General features: G+C 44.4%; 2 protein-coding genes across 2 annotated transcripts in view; one reads left to right on the forward strand and one right to left on the reverse strand.

The window, feature by feature from the left end:
• The window catches only part of LOC149470602 (uncharacterized), a 182,317-nt gene that overhangs the window by 105,531 nt on the left and 56,631 nt on the right, over window positions 1–20,155 (forward strand). The gene's annotated exons all lie outside the window — the stretch shown is intronic.
• Window positions 11,628–19,828, reverse strand: LOC149470604 (uncharacterized). The gene has a single exon (XM_089661981.1). It carries the CDS (start codon window positions 19,538–19,540, stop codon window positions 18,728–18,730), a length of 813 nt encoding a protein of 270 aa, XP_089518107.1. The 5' UTR covers window positions 19,541–19,828; the 3' UTR covers window positions 11,628–18,727.

The following is a 20,155-nucleotide window of genomic DNA, read 5'->3' on the forward strand; positions in this document are numbered from 1 at the left end:
GCTGCCATGAATGGCATACCTCCCCCAGAGGGGATGACAAGGAGTGGGGATTGGAGCAGCAATTGGGAATCTTTCAGAGCTGAATGTGAAGATTATTGTCTGGCTACAGGCTGGAATGAGAAATGTGCAGGAGTGCCGGCAGCAACTCTGAGAAGAGTCATGGGCAGTGAATGCAGGCATGTGTATAAACACCATGTGACCCTCACAGCAGATCAGCAACACAATGTTACAGCCATTGTAAATGTACTGGAAGATGATCTCATACCTGCTACAAATGTCATTTATGAAAGGGATGTGTTTGGATGCTGCAAACAAGAAGACGGACAATCTTTGGATCACTTTGTTACACACTGGAGAGAAAAGGCAGCAACTTGTGAATATGGCACTCAGAGACCAATTGATAAGGGACACAATTGTTGTTGGTATAGCTAGCGAGAGAGCACACGCAGGCGCCTCCTAAGAGAACATGACTTCACTCTACACACAGCCATTGAGACGTGCCGTACAGCAGAGCTCACTGACAGACGTCTGAAAGTTATGGAACAGGACAGACAGCAGACCGACAGCATAAACATTGCAATGCAGCATGGCAACAGGAACAAACTGCAGCAACGCCGCCTGATGAGCACAAATACTGCCAACCCTACAGCTTGCAGATACTGTGGGACTGTGCATGAAAGAATTAAAGAGCCGTGTCCAGCTTATGGGGAGTCTTGGAAGTCTTGTGGAAGAACAAACCATTTTACTAACGTTTGTTTGTCAAGTAAACGACGGCCATCAATAGGCAAATGACACAACGTGGAGAACACATCCGCATATGAGGAAGAGACACACCACTGAAGTTATAGACAGCAGTGGTGGGCCTACCTCCCCCCACACAGATCACCTACCTCCCCCCACACAGACCACCTACCTCCCCCTACACAGATCACCTACCTCCCCCCACACAGATCACCTACCTCCCCCCACACAGATCACCTTCCTCCCCCCACACAGATCACCTTCCTCCCCCCACACAGATCACCTACCTCCCCCACACAGACCACCTACCTCCCCCCACACAGATCACCTACCTCCCCCCACAGATCACCTACCTCCCCCCACACAGATCACCTACCTCCCCCCACACAGATCACCTACCTCCCCCCACACAGATCACCTACCTCCCCCACACAGATCACCTACCTCCCCCCACAGATCACCTACCTCCCCCCACAGATCACCTACCTCCCCACACAGATCACCTACCTCCCCCCACACAGATCACCTACCTCCCCACACAGATCACCTACCTCCCCCCACAGATCACCTACCTCCCCCCACACAGATCACGTACCTCTCCCCACACAGATCACCTACCTTCCCCCACAGATCACCTACCTCCCCCCACACAGATCACCTACCCCCCCCCCACACAGATCACCTACCTCCCCCCACACAGATCACCTACCTCCCCCCACACAGATCACCTACCTCTCCCCACACAGATCACCTACCTCCCCCCACAAAGATCACCTACCTCCCCCCACACAGATCACCTACCTCCCCCCACACCGATCACCTACCTCCCCCCACACAGATCACCTACCTCCCCCCACACACACACCACTGAAGTTATAGACAGCAGTGAATTGATGGGCCTACCTCCCCCCACACAGATCACCTACCTCCCCCCACACAGATCACCTACCTCCCCCCACACAGATCACCTACCTCCCCCCACACACTTATCACCTACCTCCCCCCACACACAGATCACCTACCTCCCCCCACACAGATCACCTACCTCCCCCCACACAGATCACCTACCTCCCCCCACACAGATCACCTACCTCCTCCACACACACACCACTGAAGTTATAGACAGCAGTGAATTGATGGGCCTACCTCCCCCCACACAGATCACCTACCTCCCCCCACACAGATCACCTACCTCCTCCACACACACACCACTGAAGTTATAGACAGCAGTGAATTGATGGGCCTACCTCCCCCCACACAGATCACCTACCTCCCCCCACACAGATCACCTACCTCCTCCACACACACACCACTGAAGTTATAGACAGCAGTGAATTGATCGGCCTACCTCCCCCCACACAGATCACCTACCTCCCCACACAGATCACCTACCTCCCCACACAGATCACCTACCTCCCCCCACACAGATCACCTACCTCCCCCCACACACACACCACTGAAGTTATAGACAGCAGTGAATTGATGGGCGCTGTGCAATCCAGAGGAAAGAAATGGTTTGTCACTTTACATGTAAATAATAAGCCCCAATCCTGTCTCCTCCATTTAGGAACAACGTGGGATGTAATGTGCTTAAGAGACAAAATGGTGTCAGCACCAGAAGCACGTCTACTGCCAAGTGACACCAGATTAAAGTTATACTCCGGTGCGATGATGAAATCTCTGGGGCTCTTCAAGACAGAATGTACCATACGTGGACTAACACACAAGCTGGAGTGTGAAATTGTGGAAGCAGCCAAAAGCCACTGTTGTCTGGCTCATCCTGTGAGCGTCTAGGGCTGAGACGTTTCTCCATCCCTGCAGAGCGCAATGTGATGGACAATCTATCCAAGGGGCCCTTGACAAAACAACTGCTGATAAAGGAATTTAGTGATGTGTTTACTGGGCCAGTAGAATCTGTACCAGGGGAAGTTCATTTACACCTCGATGTGAGTGTCCCTCCAGTCCAATGTGCACCACGCAATGTGCCGGTGGCATTAAAACAGGCAGTTAAGGCACAGCTTGACCAGTATGAGGCCAATGGACACTTGGCACCAGTGACTGACCCAACTGACTGGATAAGTAACATGGTGATTGTAAGGAAGCCAAATAAGCTACGAATATGCGATGGATGGAGGGATGGATGGATGGACGGATGGATGGATGGATAGACAGATGGATGGATGGAGGGATGGATGCATGGACGGATGGATGGACGGATGGATGGACGGGCGGACGGACGGATGGATAGATGGACGGATGGATGGACGGATGGATGGACGGATGGATGGACGGATGGATGGACGGACGGATGGATAGACGGACGGATGGAGGGAAGGATAGGTGGGTGGATGGACGGACGGATGGATGGATGGATGGATGGATAGACGGATGGTTGATGGATAGACGGATGGATGGAGGGAAGGATGGATAGACGGATGGATGGACGGATGGATGGATGGATGGATGGATGGAGGGAAGGATGGACAGACGGACAGATGGATGGATAGACGGATGTATGGACGGATAGACGGACGGACGGATGGATGGATGGACGGATGGATGGACGGATGGATGGACGGATGAATTAACGGACGGATGGATTGACGGATGAAAAATGCAAAAAAAAAAATCTCCCAATAGCGTGATGCGGCTACAAAACGTTTCCTCCTCCAGCGACGCTCCCGATCCTCTCACATTATAACACGGAATAGAAAGCCTTCTTGTATAGAAATCACGACTCCACAAACCTGATTGGATCAATCAATTCTCAGCATTTGGTGAATGTGGATCCAAACATTGTTGTCACAGAAGATGTGAGCACGCTGGAGGATGTATGATGTTTGAGTTACAGATCTATAACATTTTATTCACAATTTGTGGGACATTAGATTGTCCAATCAGATTGTATCGTGTATGGTCCCCTCCCATCCCCCCAGAGTCTCTATGAAGCCTGAACACAGGCCCCTCCCATTCTGTCATCATTTCATTACCATCCCCTGCACCGAAATGGGGGGCGTCCAGCAGGCGGTACTGCTTACCACAGGACATGCTTTCCTTCCAGTGACACCACCAACACAGGACATTTCTATCCTTCCAGTGACACCACCAACACAGGACATTTCTTTCCTTCCAGTGACACCACCAACACAGGACATTTCTTTCCTTCCAGTGACACCACCAACACAGGACATTTCTATCCTTCCAGTGACACCACCAACACAGGACATTTCTTTCCTTGCAGTGACACCACCAACACAGGACATTTCTATCCTTCCAGTGACACCACCAACACAGGACATTTCTATCCTTCCAGTGACACCACCAACGCAGGACATTTCTATCCTTCCAGTGACACCACCAACACAGGACATTCTTTCCTTCCAGTGACACCACCAACACGGGACATTTCTATCCTTCCAGTGACACCACCAACACGGGACATTTCTTTCCTTCCAGTGACACCACCAACACGGGACATTTCTATCCTTCCAGTGACACCACCAACACGGGACATTTCTTTCCTTCCAGTGACACCACCAACACGGGAGATTTATTTCCTTCCAGTGACACCACCAACACAGGACATTCTTTCCTTTCAGTGACACCACCAACACAGGACATTTCTATCCTTCCAGTGACACCACCAACACAAGAAATTTCTTTCCTTCCAGTGACACCACCAACACAGGACATTTCTATCCTTCCAGTGACACCACCAACACAGGAAATTTCTTTCCTTCCAGTGACACCACCAACACGGGACATTCTTTCCTTCCAGTGACACCACCAACACGGGACATTTCTATCCTTCCAGTGACACACCGCCAACACGGGACATTTCTTTCCTTCCAGTGACACCGCCAACACGGGACATGTATTTCCTTCCAGTGACACCACCAACACAGGACATTCTTTCCTTCCAGTGACACCACCAACACAGGACATTTCTTTCTGCTGATTGTCTCTCTGTGGAAATCAATCATTCCCATCCAGGACTCTCGGGGTTCTCTATGGAAGAAACAAATACAGAGAGTGGTTGGCTGAGAGAGAACTCCGCTTCTTTCAGTGTTTAGTCCCCGGTCACATGGGGTGTCACTCGGCATGCCATTTCCATGCTGTGATGGGAGTGACTTTTGGGGGTGGGGGGACCGCTTGGTCAGCTCATGTCCCCCTCATTATGTTTAACCCACCCTGTGCCTGTTAAGGGGTACAGGGTGTGAATGTGATTGTCCCAGTATTGTGTATAGTGTGTGTTCCTTTGTCCCTGCCATGTGGTTGCCCATTGTCTACTGCCATGTGTCCATTCCTTTGTTCTGGGCCACATGGCTGTCCATTGTCTGTTTGCCATGTGCTCCCCCCCATGGTGCTGTGTCTTCCTGTCCAGCCAACTATTATGGGATGTACTGTTTGTGTATTGGTGTGGGGGTTGGTCAATGTCCTTTGCCACATGGCTGCATCCCATTGTTCTGTGTCTGGTTGGATGGGGAGGGGTGATGAGGTGTTTCCTGCCTATACTGTAGCCCTTCCCACTGAGAGGGTGGGCTGATGATGTATTTCCTGTTCCTGGTTGTGTTTCCCCGCCCTCTGTATAAAACATGTTGTTTGTGTAAAATAAAGGTTGTTGGCTTCCTGTTTTAAGAGCTGGGTGCTGTTTTTTTCCTGAGGGATTTCGAGGGCGTGGTCCGTGGATGGTGTTCGGACAGGGGAAGTTGTGCTATAACGGAAAACCCAGTGCGGTCTGGGTTCCGGTTCCGTTACACATGCTATGCTTCTTGCAGATCACAAGTCGCCCCCTACTGCCCACAATGACGGGTCATATCGGGGGGTGTGACTTGGTGGGAGTCGCAGTGATTTCTAAAGTCGTCCCTGCACTACTATTGGTGGGATTGGCATAGACATCGGTGTCACTCCTGAAATCGGCATTTCCCCCGACTTGGAAATCGTACGACTTCACTGTAAGCTGGATGTGACCGGGGGGGGGGTTAGAGGACAAAACCGGGAACTCCGCAAATGAGGCGTCCCACCATGATTAGTGACACCATCTTTCCTTCTTTCTCTTTCCCTCTCAATTCAATGAGCTTTATTGGCAGGAACAAATGACATTGTAGCATTGCCAAAGCAGTTTGTATGGGAAGAGGGGAAATATAAAGGGGGAGGGGTCCATGGGAAGGATTATGAAGTCCTCAGTGTTTCATGTCCCTCTCAGTCTGTGGCATGGTGTCACATGTGGTGCAGCTATTTCCCCCATTGGCTCCTCTTCTCCCAGTAGAATTTGGAGTTTCCTCCTTTCTTCTATAGAAGTGAAGTCCGGGATGAGAGCGGAGAGTCTCTGGAAGTGAGTGTCCCTCACTGATGAGTACTTGGGGCCCCGTACTGTCCTCCTCCCTCTCTCCCCCCAGGTCACAGAGGATGGCGGCCCATTCACAAAGTGCAGTACGATTGGCCCATGAGCAGGAGGAAACCGGCTGTGGGGAGTCATGAGAAACGTGCAGTTCCTGGTGTGACCGGAGCCTGACCGGGAAAACGTTTATCTGGGGTGACGTTTGGGGACAATGTGATCAGTGACACCCACTTATGTCTGATCTCACTATTACTTTTCTATCCGAGTTTTCACTTCAATACAGGAAATAATGTGAAATCTGAGGGAAATCTGAGAGCCATATGAAGACTTTGGGCCGTTCTATTGTCTGTTCATATGTCTGTGTGTACATCACACCGAAAAGAGGGACATTTACAGGGCAAAGAGGGACAGAGAAATATGGTGTCACACAAGGGAGAGTGATGGGAGATATGATCAAATACAATCTCATTACCTCCTCTGCTCACACTTCCAGCAATGTCTCCTCTATAATTCCTCCCACATGGAGCTTCCTGTCTGTGCCTGATGTCACTTCCTGTGTGTGCCTGACATCACTTCCTGTCTGTGCCAGACCTCCCTACCTGTCTGTGCCTGAGGTCACTTCCTGTCTGTGCCTGACATCACTTCCTGTCTGTGCCGGACATCTCTTCCTGTCTGTGCCCGAGATCACTTCATGTCTGTGCCGACATCTCTTCCTGTCTGTGCCCAACATCATTTCCTGGCTGTGCCTGACCTTACTTCCTGGCTGTGCCTGACCTCACTTCCTGGCTGTGTCTGATCTCTCTTCCTGTCTGTACCTGACATCACTTCCCATCTGTGCCCGACATAAATTCCTGGCTGTGCCTGACATCACTTCCTGTGCCTGACATCACTTGCTGTCTGTACCTGACATCACTTCCCACCTCTGCCTGACATCACTTCCTGTCTGTGTTTGACATTACTTCCTGTCTGTGTTACCTCACTTCCCGTCTGTGCCTGACATCACTTCCTGTCTGTACCTGACTTCACTTCCTGTCTCTGTATATGTGTGATCACCACCTTGAAGAACTGCAGCCTGAGAAATGTAAGAAAATGAAACCAAACTGTGTAGGATGACAGGAAGATTTATTACCTACTTCAGCTCCAGAACATTTTACCCCCTTCATGACCATGGTATTTTTTGCTGTTCAGCACTGCACTACTTTAACTGGCAATTGTGCGGTCATGCAACACTGCACACAAATGATATTGACATAAGAGCTTTCTTTAGTGGTATTTGATCACCACTGGGGGGGGGGGTTATTTTTTAATTTTGAAAACAAATGATATTTTCTACTTTGTTATAAAACATATCCCATAAAATCAGATTTCTTCATACATGTAGTACAACGTGTATTCTGCTCCGTGTCTTTGGTAGAAGCATAGCTGAATCCGTGGATATTGATTGGTCTGTGTGAAGTTATGGCGTCTACAAACTATGGGATATAGAATGGAATTTATGCAGCTTTTACGTCGCTGTTACTTTCTGACTGCCGATCACATTTCTTGAGGCAGTAAAATGCCCGGACCTTACAAACATCCCCAAATGTCCCCTTTATGGGAAGGATACATCCCAAGGTATGTGCTGAGAGGCATGTTGTGTCCATGGAACATTTACAGTTATTGCCATAAGTTATTGGAAAATGAAAAACAAAATCTATTTACACCAAGTTGTCATTTAATGAGCTATTTCTGGCACACGCCATGGGGAGATGTGGAATTACACCCCAAAACACATTCTGCTACTTCTCCCCAGTATGAGGACACCACAAGTGAGAGATTTTCTGGCAGCCTTTCCACATACAGGTCCCAAAATCCAATGACCACCTTAAGGAGGCTTAGGCAACCATCTTACTGTGCCAGGATGGGGGGGTGGTAAAATATAATAATGCAGCCACTTGCTGGGGATTTGGATTTTTAACAATGCTGCAGACATGTTATTTCCCCCCACACTGCCCACCGCTATACAGCCGGGAGTGTGAGGACTTTAGTAAATCCGAATGTCGGCTGTCATGTGGAAGTGATACAAGTGGATGTGAAGTCGCCTATCATTCCCACCACTGAGATGTGCCCCTCCCCCTGACACCATGTGGGACAGCAGAGCCCGGTGCTGTCATGGTGGGTGTCACTGGGAAGGACAGAGGGACCTCAGCGGACCTCCTATACACAGACCAGGATGTGACATGTACATTGGGGTGCTTACATAGGAACACAGTGACCCCCACACACGTTACATAGCAGCGCACACGCCGGAGGGAGAGCAATGATTGGAGCACCAGTGCTCCTGTGTAACTCTATACTGATGACCTGGAGGGGCTATTAAAGCGTTCCAAGTGCACACAGTGTTACGGCTTGACATGTTGGGAATCCCATTTCCTCGGCACAACCTCATCTTTTATATTTCACCAGAAAATAGGTCATGAATTGCATTTATGTGCTCAGAAATAAACGTTACTATATTGTTCCTGAAATGTTGCCTTTCATAAACTGTTGTGCTAATATCATGTAACATAGAAAATGACAACTCCCAACATTGTATTATATAGGGTGTCTGCTATCAAAGAATACATCAGATTTGGGGTTTAGTGATCTTCAGGAATAAAATGATTTTTAAAAGGTGTAAACAAAGAACAAAAAATGTCCCCAGGACTCCAAGGACCCCTTCATTCCACGCCGTCTCCAGGAACCGGGAAACCCCAGAGAAGCCAAGTGTCCCCCGACTTCCTCTCCAGGCTGGGATGTCACTCTGGTCGGGCGCCACCTACAGGGGAAGAAGCAGACTGCACCGGCCTACATCTGCTCTATGCTTTGTCTGATCAGGATGGCGGCCATTTCTCCCTGAACACAGAGCGCCCTAAACACGAGGTAAACGTGGTGCAGCATTGAGCCCCGTCCAGCTGTAGTGTAGACTTTGACAGGCTGCAGGCAGCGGGGCTGGACGCTGTACCTGTGCCTACCAGGTGTATTATAATGCCAGCATTGCACCCACAGGGGCCAGACCCCCCATGTACAAGGGGCCTAAGAGATACCATCAGCTTGTGTCCCATTCCACCAGACTCCTAGAACTGGAAGAGGACATTTTTGGGGGGATGTGTTCTAGAAGAACCCAGACCATGGTATTGTGCGGTGAAAATATCATCCAACTTTATTCATCATATACATGTGACACTTTAACAACAGAAGGAAAGAGATAGATTGTTTACATTTCAAGGATCTATTTATATCATCTATTATAAGAAATGATTAACATATGACACACCCCTCATTAATACCAGCCCCGCCCACTTATGAAATCATCAATCACACTACACATTGTACATATCTCTGCACACACCAGAGGGAGAGGAATAACTCTAGGGCCATCATTCATGGTTCACTATATAAACTGATGACCTGTAAAGGCTTTTAAAGCGTCCCCTATGGACAATATTTGGTACTGAAGTTTGTCACCATTTCACAAGCACATGACATTTTAAAGCTTGACATGTTTGGTATCTATATACTTGATGCCAACCTCATCTTTAATTTTTCATCAAATTAGGTCATATATTGTGTTTTTCTGCACTGTACTTATTGTTAGTGTTTTTTTACTGAAAATATGCATTTCATAGACAGCTGCGCTAATATTGCGTGACAAAAAAATTTTAACCACCACCATTTTATTCTCCAGGGTCTCTGCTTTGAGAAAATAAAACACAATATTTAGGGGGCTTTAAATAATCTTCTGTTCTAACAATGTGAATGTAATCATGTGCATAAACAAGCAAAATCAACTGGCAGCGAAAGACACAACAGCAACAATGTATACAATTATCATCAAATCTATAGTAGCAACTAATGGCCTAAGAAGCAAAGCCACCATATTACTCAACCAAGTTCCAACTAAACCCATCCAAGAAAATGGATCCCACTTCCCCCCACCCAGGTGACTGTTGGAACTCCTTTACCTTGTGTAGATATCTCCTTCTGAGATCCTCATGATCTAATATAAATGTACAACACTCTCTGACACCAGTTTGTAGGCTCCGCCTTGATCTTCTGAGAGATAGTCAGCCGCCATGCAGTTCTGTGACACCACCTTAGGTGATGGAGCCACTTCTGCTGTCAGCTCTGCTATACCATCAATGGTGTCATTGGTTATCTGATCCATGACTCCAGTACACCGGTTCATCTTACTTATCTTAGATTACTTAGATTCCCCATCCCGTCTATGAAGGGCTCACTGCATAAAACATCTCCACTCCAGAGAAAATGTTTCTTCCCACTGGAAGGCCAGGGGAGTATTGGGAGAAATTGAGGCTTTCCATTACAGATATGGGGGAGGGGCAACATCACCTAAAGTACAGCTATGGGTGGAATTGAAGGGAAGCCATTTTAGGGCGCTCCTTCCACACAAGAAGCAATGTATATGGAAGGACTAGTAATCCATTGGACCAATGGGGATTAAACATTCTGCAATACATTGAGACACCATGAAATGTTACTGGCCTGTGATTGGCTCCCCTATTGTTAGTGAAGTGAGACTCTCCTTGTCGATGTCATTAATGGAAAGAAACCATCTGAAATGTTTCCCCCAAATCCAAAAAGGTGACCCCCCCCATGGGTAGGTAACCATCCTACTATTCCTAAAAACTAAAAAACTAGTAGTTGGAAGTCAATATAAAGCACTTTATACTGTTTTTAATTGAATATATATATATGTACGGATTTTTTCTTTTTTCTGTTTTTTGTATATGCATTTTGTAATAAATTTTGGATTAAACCTTATTGTTAAAAGTAAATGTGACCGACTTCCCTGTTGCCAATTACATGCAGTCTATATAGCCGACGTATACAGGGTTGTTAAACAGTGGATATAACAGTTACATGTTTTCACACAAACAACATCACAATTAGCAACAATGTCTCAATTTGATCAATACAGCTGTCCGTAATGATAGCTATAAAGGTTTGACCCCAAAAAGATGGCCGTGACCATACATACTTCAAGAAAATGGCGCCAAACTATTATAAAAGAAGTCCAGGCAAGGTGATTGTCCTATCACATCCCCCGGAAGAAGCCACGTGACCCTGTGGCGCAACGCGTTGGGGAGGGGCTTTGACATCACCACGACAACCCAACTTCAGTAACGGCGGGTATAGACAGTGTGTGTAGACACACGGAGGAAGCCTGTCACATCCGCATTTAGCGGTTTTATCTATTACAAAGCGCATTGAAATTATTGACATGTGAGGTCATATAGAGGGCAATAAATAAATCTTTTTATTAAAACGATAAGGCACCAAATATCTCTTCTTTCTTCCACTATACTAACGAGGAGAAAAATAGGGAGATGGAGCCACATCCAGCATCAGAAGGAAGCAGAGATCATCATGTCCATACAAGCACATTAGAAGTGACCAATCCAGGAAAACCCAGGGGAGGTCCAAAGGATCTCATCAATACAAACCTCTTAAAAGCTGTGTCAGCCCAGCAATAGGCTAACAAGAAGGTGAGCCCATAAAAGGGTCAATATTCAAGCAAGGATTTATTTCTACAGTTCCTTATATACAGCAATTACTATTGTGGACACGAATAGAATACTCCGCTATTATTCATAGACTTTGGACACCATTTCATTTTTACATTCTTTTTCATCTTTTCATTTTCAAAATTTTGTGATTATATTTCATTTATATTTTTTATTTTTATTTATTTTTTTATTATTCAAAATTATTATTCATTTCTTATAAAAAAAAAAAATCACACATATATATCCAGAAAATCTTTTTGCTGTACTTTATAAGGATTTCTCTTATTTTTTCATATGTGAATTATTCATGATAAAATCCAGCCAGTGTTTATTAATAACAATCTAATATATAATTTATATAGATATACCTTATTGTAAGGGCGCGGCCCTATCTATTAACTTACATTTTATCATCCTACTATTCCTGATAGGAGTTTGTAGTCCCTGCTACTACAGGAAACATGCGGGCGATCATTTACACCTTTTACAGCAGGACAGTAAATATCAGAACACAATTCAAACATCAGACCAACAGCAGGAAGTCTGCTAACTGAATGTGCAATGCAATCTGTCATTAGCATTCCCAGAGTTCCCTCTGCAACATAGTTGTATCAGCTGTTGGTCCTGTCTGTAGATCTGTTATTTTCCCACCTTCTGTAACAGGGTGACAACCCTGATCATTCTGCAGGAACATTACACAGCAGCGTTGTCACCCTGTACAGGGAAGTCTTAGATAGATTATAAGACACACAACAAGTAAAGCCCAACTTCAGCTAACGCTTCTACAGCAGTTACAGCAACAGGTTCTCTATAAGGTCCAACCCCCCATATGAATGACAACTGACAGTTGTGAGCACCCCCAGCAGTGTTATAGGATTTGCCCTGACCCCTCCAACTGCCATTTTTCCCAAAAGACTTGGCCTTCTACAGGAAGTAGACAAAAAAAATCTACTGGGAGGGACAACAAAAAAATAAAACAATAGGAGACTCGGAAAAGCAAAACCTGCTCTGCTAATGACAGATTTCATTATTAATGTCATTAGTGATTTTGCCCATAGTTACACTTTGGTGCCAACGTTGTAATATTTCCAGGGAGAAGAAGTTTTCTTTACAAACTTTCCACCAAAAAGAGATGTGTGCACTCAGAGTGATTATTGTGAACCCCAATCAGAGGAATGTCAGTCCCCCGGAAGAAGTGGTAGGAATATGACCGCACACTCAGCACTTTGTAAGTTCAGATCTCTGGCAGTTGTATTGTGTGATTAGTCTATGGAGAGGAGTAATAGCTGGAAAGAGAAAACATGGAACAAGGATTTCTGATCTTCACCTGATGGAATCCCATTTGGCAGAACCACATGGAACACAAGTGGCCAGCTGGGCTTACGTTTTACTGCTGAATACATCCCCTAAATCAGCAGTAACTCAGTATTGGAAGGCCTGCATCAGCTTGGGATGTTGTTTTCTCACTGAACAGAGACTTCTTTCTAGCTGGTGTCACAGCCGCAGACCTGCCTGAAAGGTTGTCACCCATGAGAGGATATCCTACAACCTCACAAACACCCCCTTTCCTCTCTATGATCACAATCTCATCACCTTCACAGTCTCCTCATCTTCAAACACTTATCCCTCCAAGCAGCAATCACCTGCAGAAACCTTCACAACTTGAACCCTTCTCCCTTCCACTCTGCAACTGGCCAACTCTATGACAGAATCTCTCCCCTGTCCTGGCCACTGCTGTCTACAACAGTTCACTTTCATCCGCATTAGACTCACTTGCTCCTCTAACATGAAGCATCAGGCCCCGACCATTACAACCTTGGCAGACTGACAACACCAGAGATCTTAAACGACATAGTCGTGTGCTGGAGCGAATGTGGGGTAAAACCAAATCTCACCAAGCATTCACCCGATATAAATCTGCTTTCTTCACATACAATTCCTCCCTCCATGCTGCCAGACAAGCCTACTTTGTCACTCTCATCAATACCTTGTCATCCAGTCCTCGTCGTCTCTTCTCTACTTCTAACTCTCAACTTTCTCCACCTCCACCCAGTACCTCACTCACTGCTCACGAGATTGCAAATCATTTCAAAAACAAGATTGATGCAATTCATAGGGACATCTTCACTGCACAGACATCCATCCCACTTAGCATACCTTATACTAAACCTCCCTCAACACTTTCCTCTTTTGACCTTCCTACTACCGAAGAGGTCACTAAGGTTTCTCAGAAGCCCGTCTCACTACCTGCCCCCTGGATCCTGTCCCCTCACAACTACTACGGTCACCCTCCCTCTCCATCCTATGCTCCGTCACTCACATCTTCAATCTCTCCCTCTTTACTGGTGCCTTCCCCTCCCCTCTAAAGCATGCGTACATCACTCCCATACTCAAAAAGCTCTCCCTGGACCCCACCAACCTGAACAACTTAAGACCTATCTCCCTGCTGCCATTTACCTCTAAACTATTAGAACACTTAGTCTACAATCGCCTGAGCTCCCACCTCACCGACAACAACCTTCTCGACCCTTTACAGTCTGGCTTTCGGTCACTACACTCCACTGAAACTGCCCTACTAAAACTCACTAATGATCTACTAACTGCTAAACAAATGGCCACTGCTCCGTACTCATCCCAACCAATGGCCACTACTCCGTACTCATCCCAACCAATGGCCACTACTCCGTATTCATCCCAACCAATGGCCACTCACTGCTCCTTACTCTTACCACTTGACCTCTCTGCAGCTTTTGATACGGTTGACCATCCCTTCCTCCTCAAAAAACTCCACTCTCTTGGTCTCCAAGACTCCGCTCTCTCCTGGTTCTTTTCCTACCTATCACAGAGCTCATTCAGCATTACCTTTAACTCCTCTTCACTCCCTCTTTCTGTAGGGGTCCCTCAAGGTTCTGTCCTTGGACCCCTACTCTTCTCCATCTACACCTCCTCCCTTGGTCACTTGATAAACTCCCATGGCTTTAAGTACCATCTCTATCCTGATGACATACAAATCTATCTTTCTACCCCTCACCTCACCCCTTCAGTCTTCTCTCGCATTACTACCCTACTAAGCGACATATCAGCATGGATGTCACTCCACTTCCTCAAACTCAATCTTTCCAAAACTGAGCTCTTAGTATTCCCCCCAGCCTGTGCCCTCTTCCCTGACTTCCCCATCAAGATCAATAACACAATCATCAGTCCCTCCCCTCATGTCAGGGTACTTGGTGTAATCCTAGACTCCCATCTGTCCTTTCAGCCCAAAATCCAATCACTGTCCAAATCTTGTAGACTTCACCTCGGCAACATCTCCAACCTCCGCAACATCTCCAAGATATGGCCGTTCTTAACCTCGGAAACCACTAAGCAACTTATTCACTCCCTTGTTATATCTCGCCTTGACTATTGTAATTCCCTCCTCATTGGCCGACCTCATTTCAGGCTATCCCCTCTTTAGTCTATCATGAATGCTGCTGTCATCATCCACCTTACTAATCATTCTGTATCAGCCATCCCTATCTGCCAATCCCTCCACAGCTCTCTGCCAATCCCTCCACTGGCCTCCATTCAGTGTCCTCCAACAATCCCTCCACTGGCCTCCATTCAGTGTCCTCCATCCCCCTCTGCCAATCACTCCACTGGCCTCCATTCAGTATCCTCCACCCCTCTCTTCCAATCCCTCCACTGGCCTCCACCCTCTCTGCCAATCCCTCCACTGGCCTCCACTCAGTGTCCTCCACCCCACTATGCAAATCCCGTCACTGGCTTCTCATTGCCCAATGGATACAATTCAAAATACTAACAATAACATATAAAGCCATTTATAGCTCTGCCTGTAGTGACTTTTGGGGGATTATTTGTTAAGAAATGATTTTATTCCAAAAATTTGGAATCCCAGCTGACTGTCAGGGGTTAACATTCTTGGTTGAAATTCAAATGACCTTCTAGGAAGTTACAAAAACCAGTGAGTGGAAGAAACTTGTTTGAAAGACAATGAGACACACACTACTATTGAAATTCCTACAGGTGATCAAACAAAGTCCCAGAAAAGACAATGGGGGATCTTGATTTGGTTAGTCTAAGACCTGGCAGATATATGTTTCCTAAACAAGTGTCATGGTCTATGGAAAGCTAGGACATTTCATCTGCAGAAAACTTAATTATAAAGTCAAACACCACTATTTGGACTTCTACAGGTGAGCCAACACATCTAACCAAAAAGGACAATGATGAGATGGAAACCTGATTGTCTGAGAGCTCACACAAAACCTTGGAAAGTGTGATGAATAAACAAACTTCTTGAACTGTCACAATAGCTATTGGATACTGAGGTCAAAATATAACTGGCTGTTTACCCTAATTCCCACACAATAAACAGGTAAACAGAGAGTTTTTCCTACTCATAGGAACTTAATTCCTTAAACAAAAAGGTGAAACTTAGGTCATCTAAAGCTAAAAACGTGATATATCTACCCACAGAGACATTATCAAAAGGCATATTACTAACAATTTTTATCTAGAGAAAATATCTTTGAGAAGGTTAGGTATTGCATATTACTCAATTAAGTGTGAAATGATGAAGAATAAGATGATTCATGAATTGGTGTCAATTATTCATTTCCAAAAGAAATCAAATGCTTCAAAACAGTTTAAATGTCAGGGAAATGAGAAACCAAATGTATGTGTATCTTTCTATGGTCCTCTTCCAAGAGTAGTAGTACAATCGACTATACTGGAATAGGATACATATATATTTGATACCTGAAGACATGTTATTTCAATCAAAGTATGAGTCATCATTACTACACAAATTGTTTTGTGATCCCTAGCTGCTCCCAGTGGACAGGTGAGATATATCTTTATGTACACACATTTCTCGACCGGCCAATCAACAACCCTGTTGGGAGGGTCTCTTGAAACAAAGGATTGTATGGTATAAAAAGACCATACACCTCACACTTAGAAAGATTTTGAAAAAGGGGATCTGGAAAAAATCTAAAGAAAGCTAAGAATCTGAAGAAGCTGAAAAGATCTAAGGCAATCTACAATCTGAAACTTCTGCTAAACTTCTGAACCTCTGAACTTCTACACTTCTTCTATAACACTGCAATCCAGGCTGCTATAACTTCCAACATATATCATCTATCCTATTGCTAACAACTACTGCACTCTCACTTGCTACCTGCGGCCATTTTTCTGAGCGAGTCCAGCTGCCATTTTGTCTTGAGGACCATTTGAAGGCCCAACTGCATCCCACTGGGGAGGCCTAAAAATCAAGGTTCTAGGAGTGGTGAGACTGCTAGGATATTGTATTTTATTTGATATTTCCAATTTTCCAAAGACTTATAGCATTTGTATTGTGTGTTTAGGAATATTAAGATTACATACATAATTATCACTAAAAATTGTTTGATATTGAAATTATATATTGCATATTTAACTGATCAGTAGTTTGTTGTAGTGCAATTTATCAGAGATATCTTTCTTTTGTCTCTATGGCCACGAGAAATTTGAAATAATTTCTGAAGCACTATAAGGTTACAACTTATATCTAAACCCGATTTTTCCTCTATTTACTATTATCTATAATCATATATTGTTGGATCATATAGAAATTAGCCTGTCATATTTTTGAGTGTATGTACAAGTATACATTTATCACCAGTCTTTTGCATTTGTATTATTATATATATATAAATTTTGTACATAAATAAATAAATTTATTTATTTATTTATCAAAAAGGCAATTTTTGTGTATATGGTACGAAATCATACTGGCTAAAAGAACTCGAGGTATATTATTAAGTGGTGATCAAATTATTAAGGTGTCCAAATTATTGATTCATTAAACATTTGCCATATTTTAACGGCTGGAGGCACTGCAATATTTTGTTTAAGGGAGAGGACACCGCCCTACGTACTTAGAATAAATTATTACATAAACCACCACACGCCCAAAATTACATCACCAATCTTGTCTCCAAATATCACCCAAACCATATATCCGCTCCTCGCACGACCTCCTGCTCTCTAGCTCCCTGGTCTCCTCCTCCCATGCTCATCTCCAGAGCTTCCCCCATCCTGTGGAACTCTCTACCCCAATTTATCAGACTACTGTCTACTCTGGTCACTGTTAGGCGATTTCTGAAAAACTCTCTCTTCAGGGAAGCCTATCCTGCCCTCAGCTAATAATGGAATCTTTTACTCCTCCTACCAGTCCATCCCCCACAGTTACTACCTTTTGTACCACTAGCCCCTCCCTCCTAGATTGTAAGCTCCGAGGAGCAGGGCCCTCCTATCCCTCTTGTATTAAACTGTATTGTTGCTGTATTGTCTCCCATTATATTGTAAAGCGCTGAGCTGTTGGCACCATAAATCCTGTATAATAATAATAATATTAATGAGAGATGAAATGTGGAAAGAAGGCATTGATAATGGGAGAGGAGATGGAACATGTAATGGGAGGAGTGGACAAGGTGGGCTTAGCTGGAGACCTCAAGCCTGGCTGATCATGTATCAATAGTCAGAAGAACCTGAAATGGACTCTCCCACTGAGGCTTCAGAGACTTGGTAAGATGACAATAGACCCCATCCTAGTCTCTGGTACTGAGGCAATGTTGGTCATGTATTACCTCAGGATCCAGAAATGAAGAAAATGCTTGGAAACACAACTCAGTTGGTGAATCATGAAAATGCATTGCATGTTCATTCAAAGCTCCATGATAAAGATAAAGATGAGAATCATGAGGGAAGCTGTTCAGTTATTGATGCTTATCTTAAAAAAATTATCAAAATATAAAATATTCAAATGCCTTTTAGTTGTGTATTGATGGACATAAGCACTAAACTCAGTTCATCCGATCATTACATTCCAGTTTGCTCAGATTTTAGTTTGTTTCTTTTAAAGTAACATTTTATCTTCTCTCTTCTTCTCTAGCTTGTGGGATGACATTGGGAATGTGAAACTAACTTGTGACACCTGAAACTTCTTTAATATCCCTTTTATTCCAGAATTTAATCAATGCAGAAATTTGTGAATCCTCCGGTGATAGATTAGACCGGCATTAACTGAAAAAGTTTTGTCACATTGAGAGCATTAAAATGGCTTCTCTCCAGTGTGAATCCTCTGGTGTCTAATAAGATGTGACTTCTGTGTAAAAGCTTTATCACATTCAGAACACTGATATGGCTTCTCTCCAGTGTGAACCCTCTGGTGTGCGATAAGATTTGACTTCTCAGTAAAAGCTTTATCACATTCAGAACACTGATATGGCTGCTCTCCAGTGTGATTCCTCTGGTGTCTGATAAGCTTTGACTTCTCAGTAAAAGGTTTATCACATTCAGAACACTGATATGACTTCTCTCTAGTGTGAATCCTCTGGTGTGTGATAAGATGTGACTTCCGAGTAAAAGCTTTATCACATTCATAACACTGATATGGCGTCTCTCCAGTGTGAATCCTCTGGTGTTCAAGAAGAGTTGACTTCTGAGTAAAAGCTTTATCACATTCAGAACACTGATATGGCTTCTCTCCAGTGTGAACAATCTGGTGTGTGATAAGATGTGACTTTTGTGTAAAAGCATTATCACATTCAGAACACTGATACGACTTCTCTCCAGTGTGAATCCTCTGGTGTCTGATAAGATCTGACTTCTGAGTAAAAGCTTTATCACATTCAGAACACTGATATGACTTCTCGCCAGTGTGAACAATTTGGTGTCTGACAAGATGTGACTTCCGTGTAAAAGCTTTATCACATTTAGAACACTGATATGACTTCTCTCCAGTGTGAAATCTTTGGTGTATTATAAGGTCTCTCTCGCTTATAAAAGTTTTTCCACATTCAGAACAATGATATGGCTTCTCTCCCTTGCAAGCCTTCTGGTGTGTGATATATTTTCTCTCCATTGTAAAATCTCCAAACAAGTAGTTTGAAATGACTCCTTTTATGTATACTTGGGTTGGACGTTATTGTAAAGCCATTGTCACTTCCAGAACACTGAAATTACTTTTCTCCTGCTGGATCAATGTGGAAGAGGATCCAAACCATGACTTTTAGAACACAGATATGACTTGTATCCCATGTGAATCCTCCAGTGAGCTGCAGTAAAGACTTTCAGTCAATTAAGACATCCATGTGTTTTATTTTCCATGTGACTCAGCTGTATTCATGAAGACCAAAATGTCCTAAAACCTGGTTCATCAATCTACCTGTAGAGAAAGAAAAAAGAATTCTATATAAAGGCCTACATAAAGTTGCTTTCTATTTTTAATGTTCATTACTAAATATATCTTATGAATAGAAAGAATATGTACAGCATTATCTACAGTATTTTTTTAATCAAATAGATTTTATTAAGAAAGTTTATAAGTGCGCACAGTATTCCCAACATTCAGCCCAGACAATGGAGTCATACATTCTCACGTATAGGCGGTTGTGGTACTGTTACAGATCATACAGAACAATAACTTGCTTTGTCTATGGTGTCACTTTTACCTTTTATAAACAAATGAACAGAGAAA

The sequence above is a fragment of the Staurois parvus genome, unplaced genomic scaffold (assembly GCF_062004578.1).
Source record: "Staurois parvus isolate SC_StPar_1 unplaced genomic scaffold, SC_StPar_1.0 ptg000035l, whole genome shotgun sequence".
NCBI classification, from domain to species: Eukaryota; Metazoa; Chordata; class Amphibia; order Anura; family Ranidae; genus Staurois; species Staurois parvus.

Bases quoted from the DNA above. Each gene is read 5' to 3' on its own strand.
- LOC149470604 (XM_089661981.1), bottom strand. From the start codon at position 19,540: ATGGAGAGAAAATATATCACACACCAGAAGGCTTGCAAGGGAGAGAAG.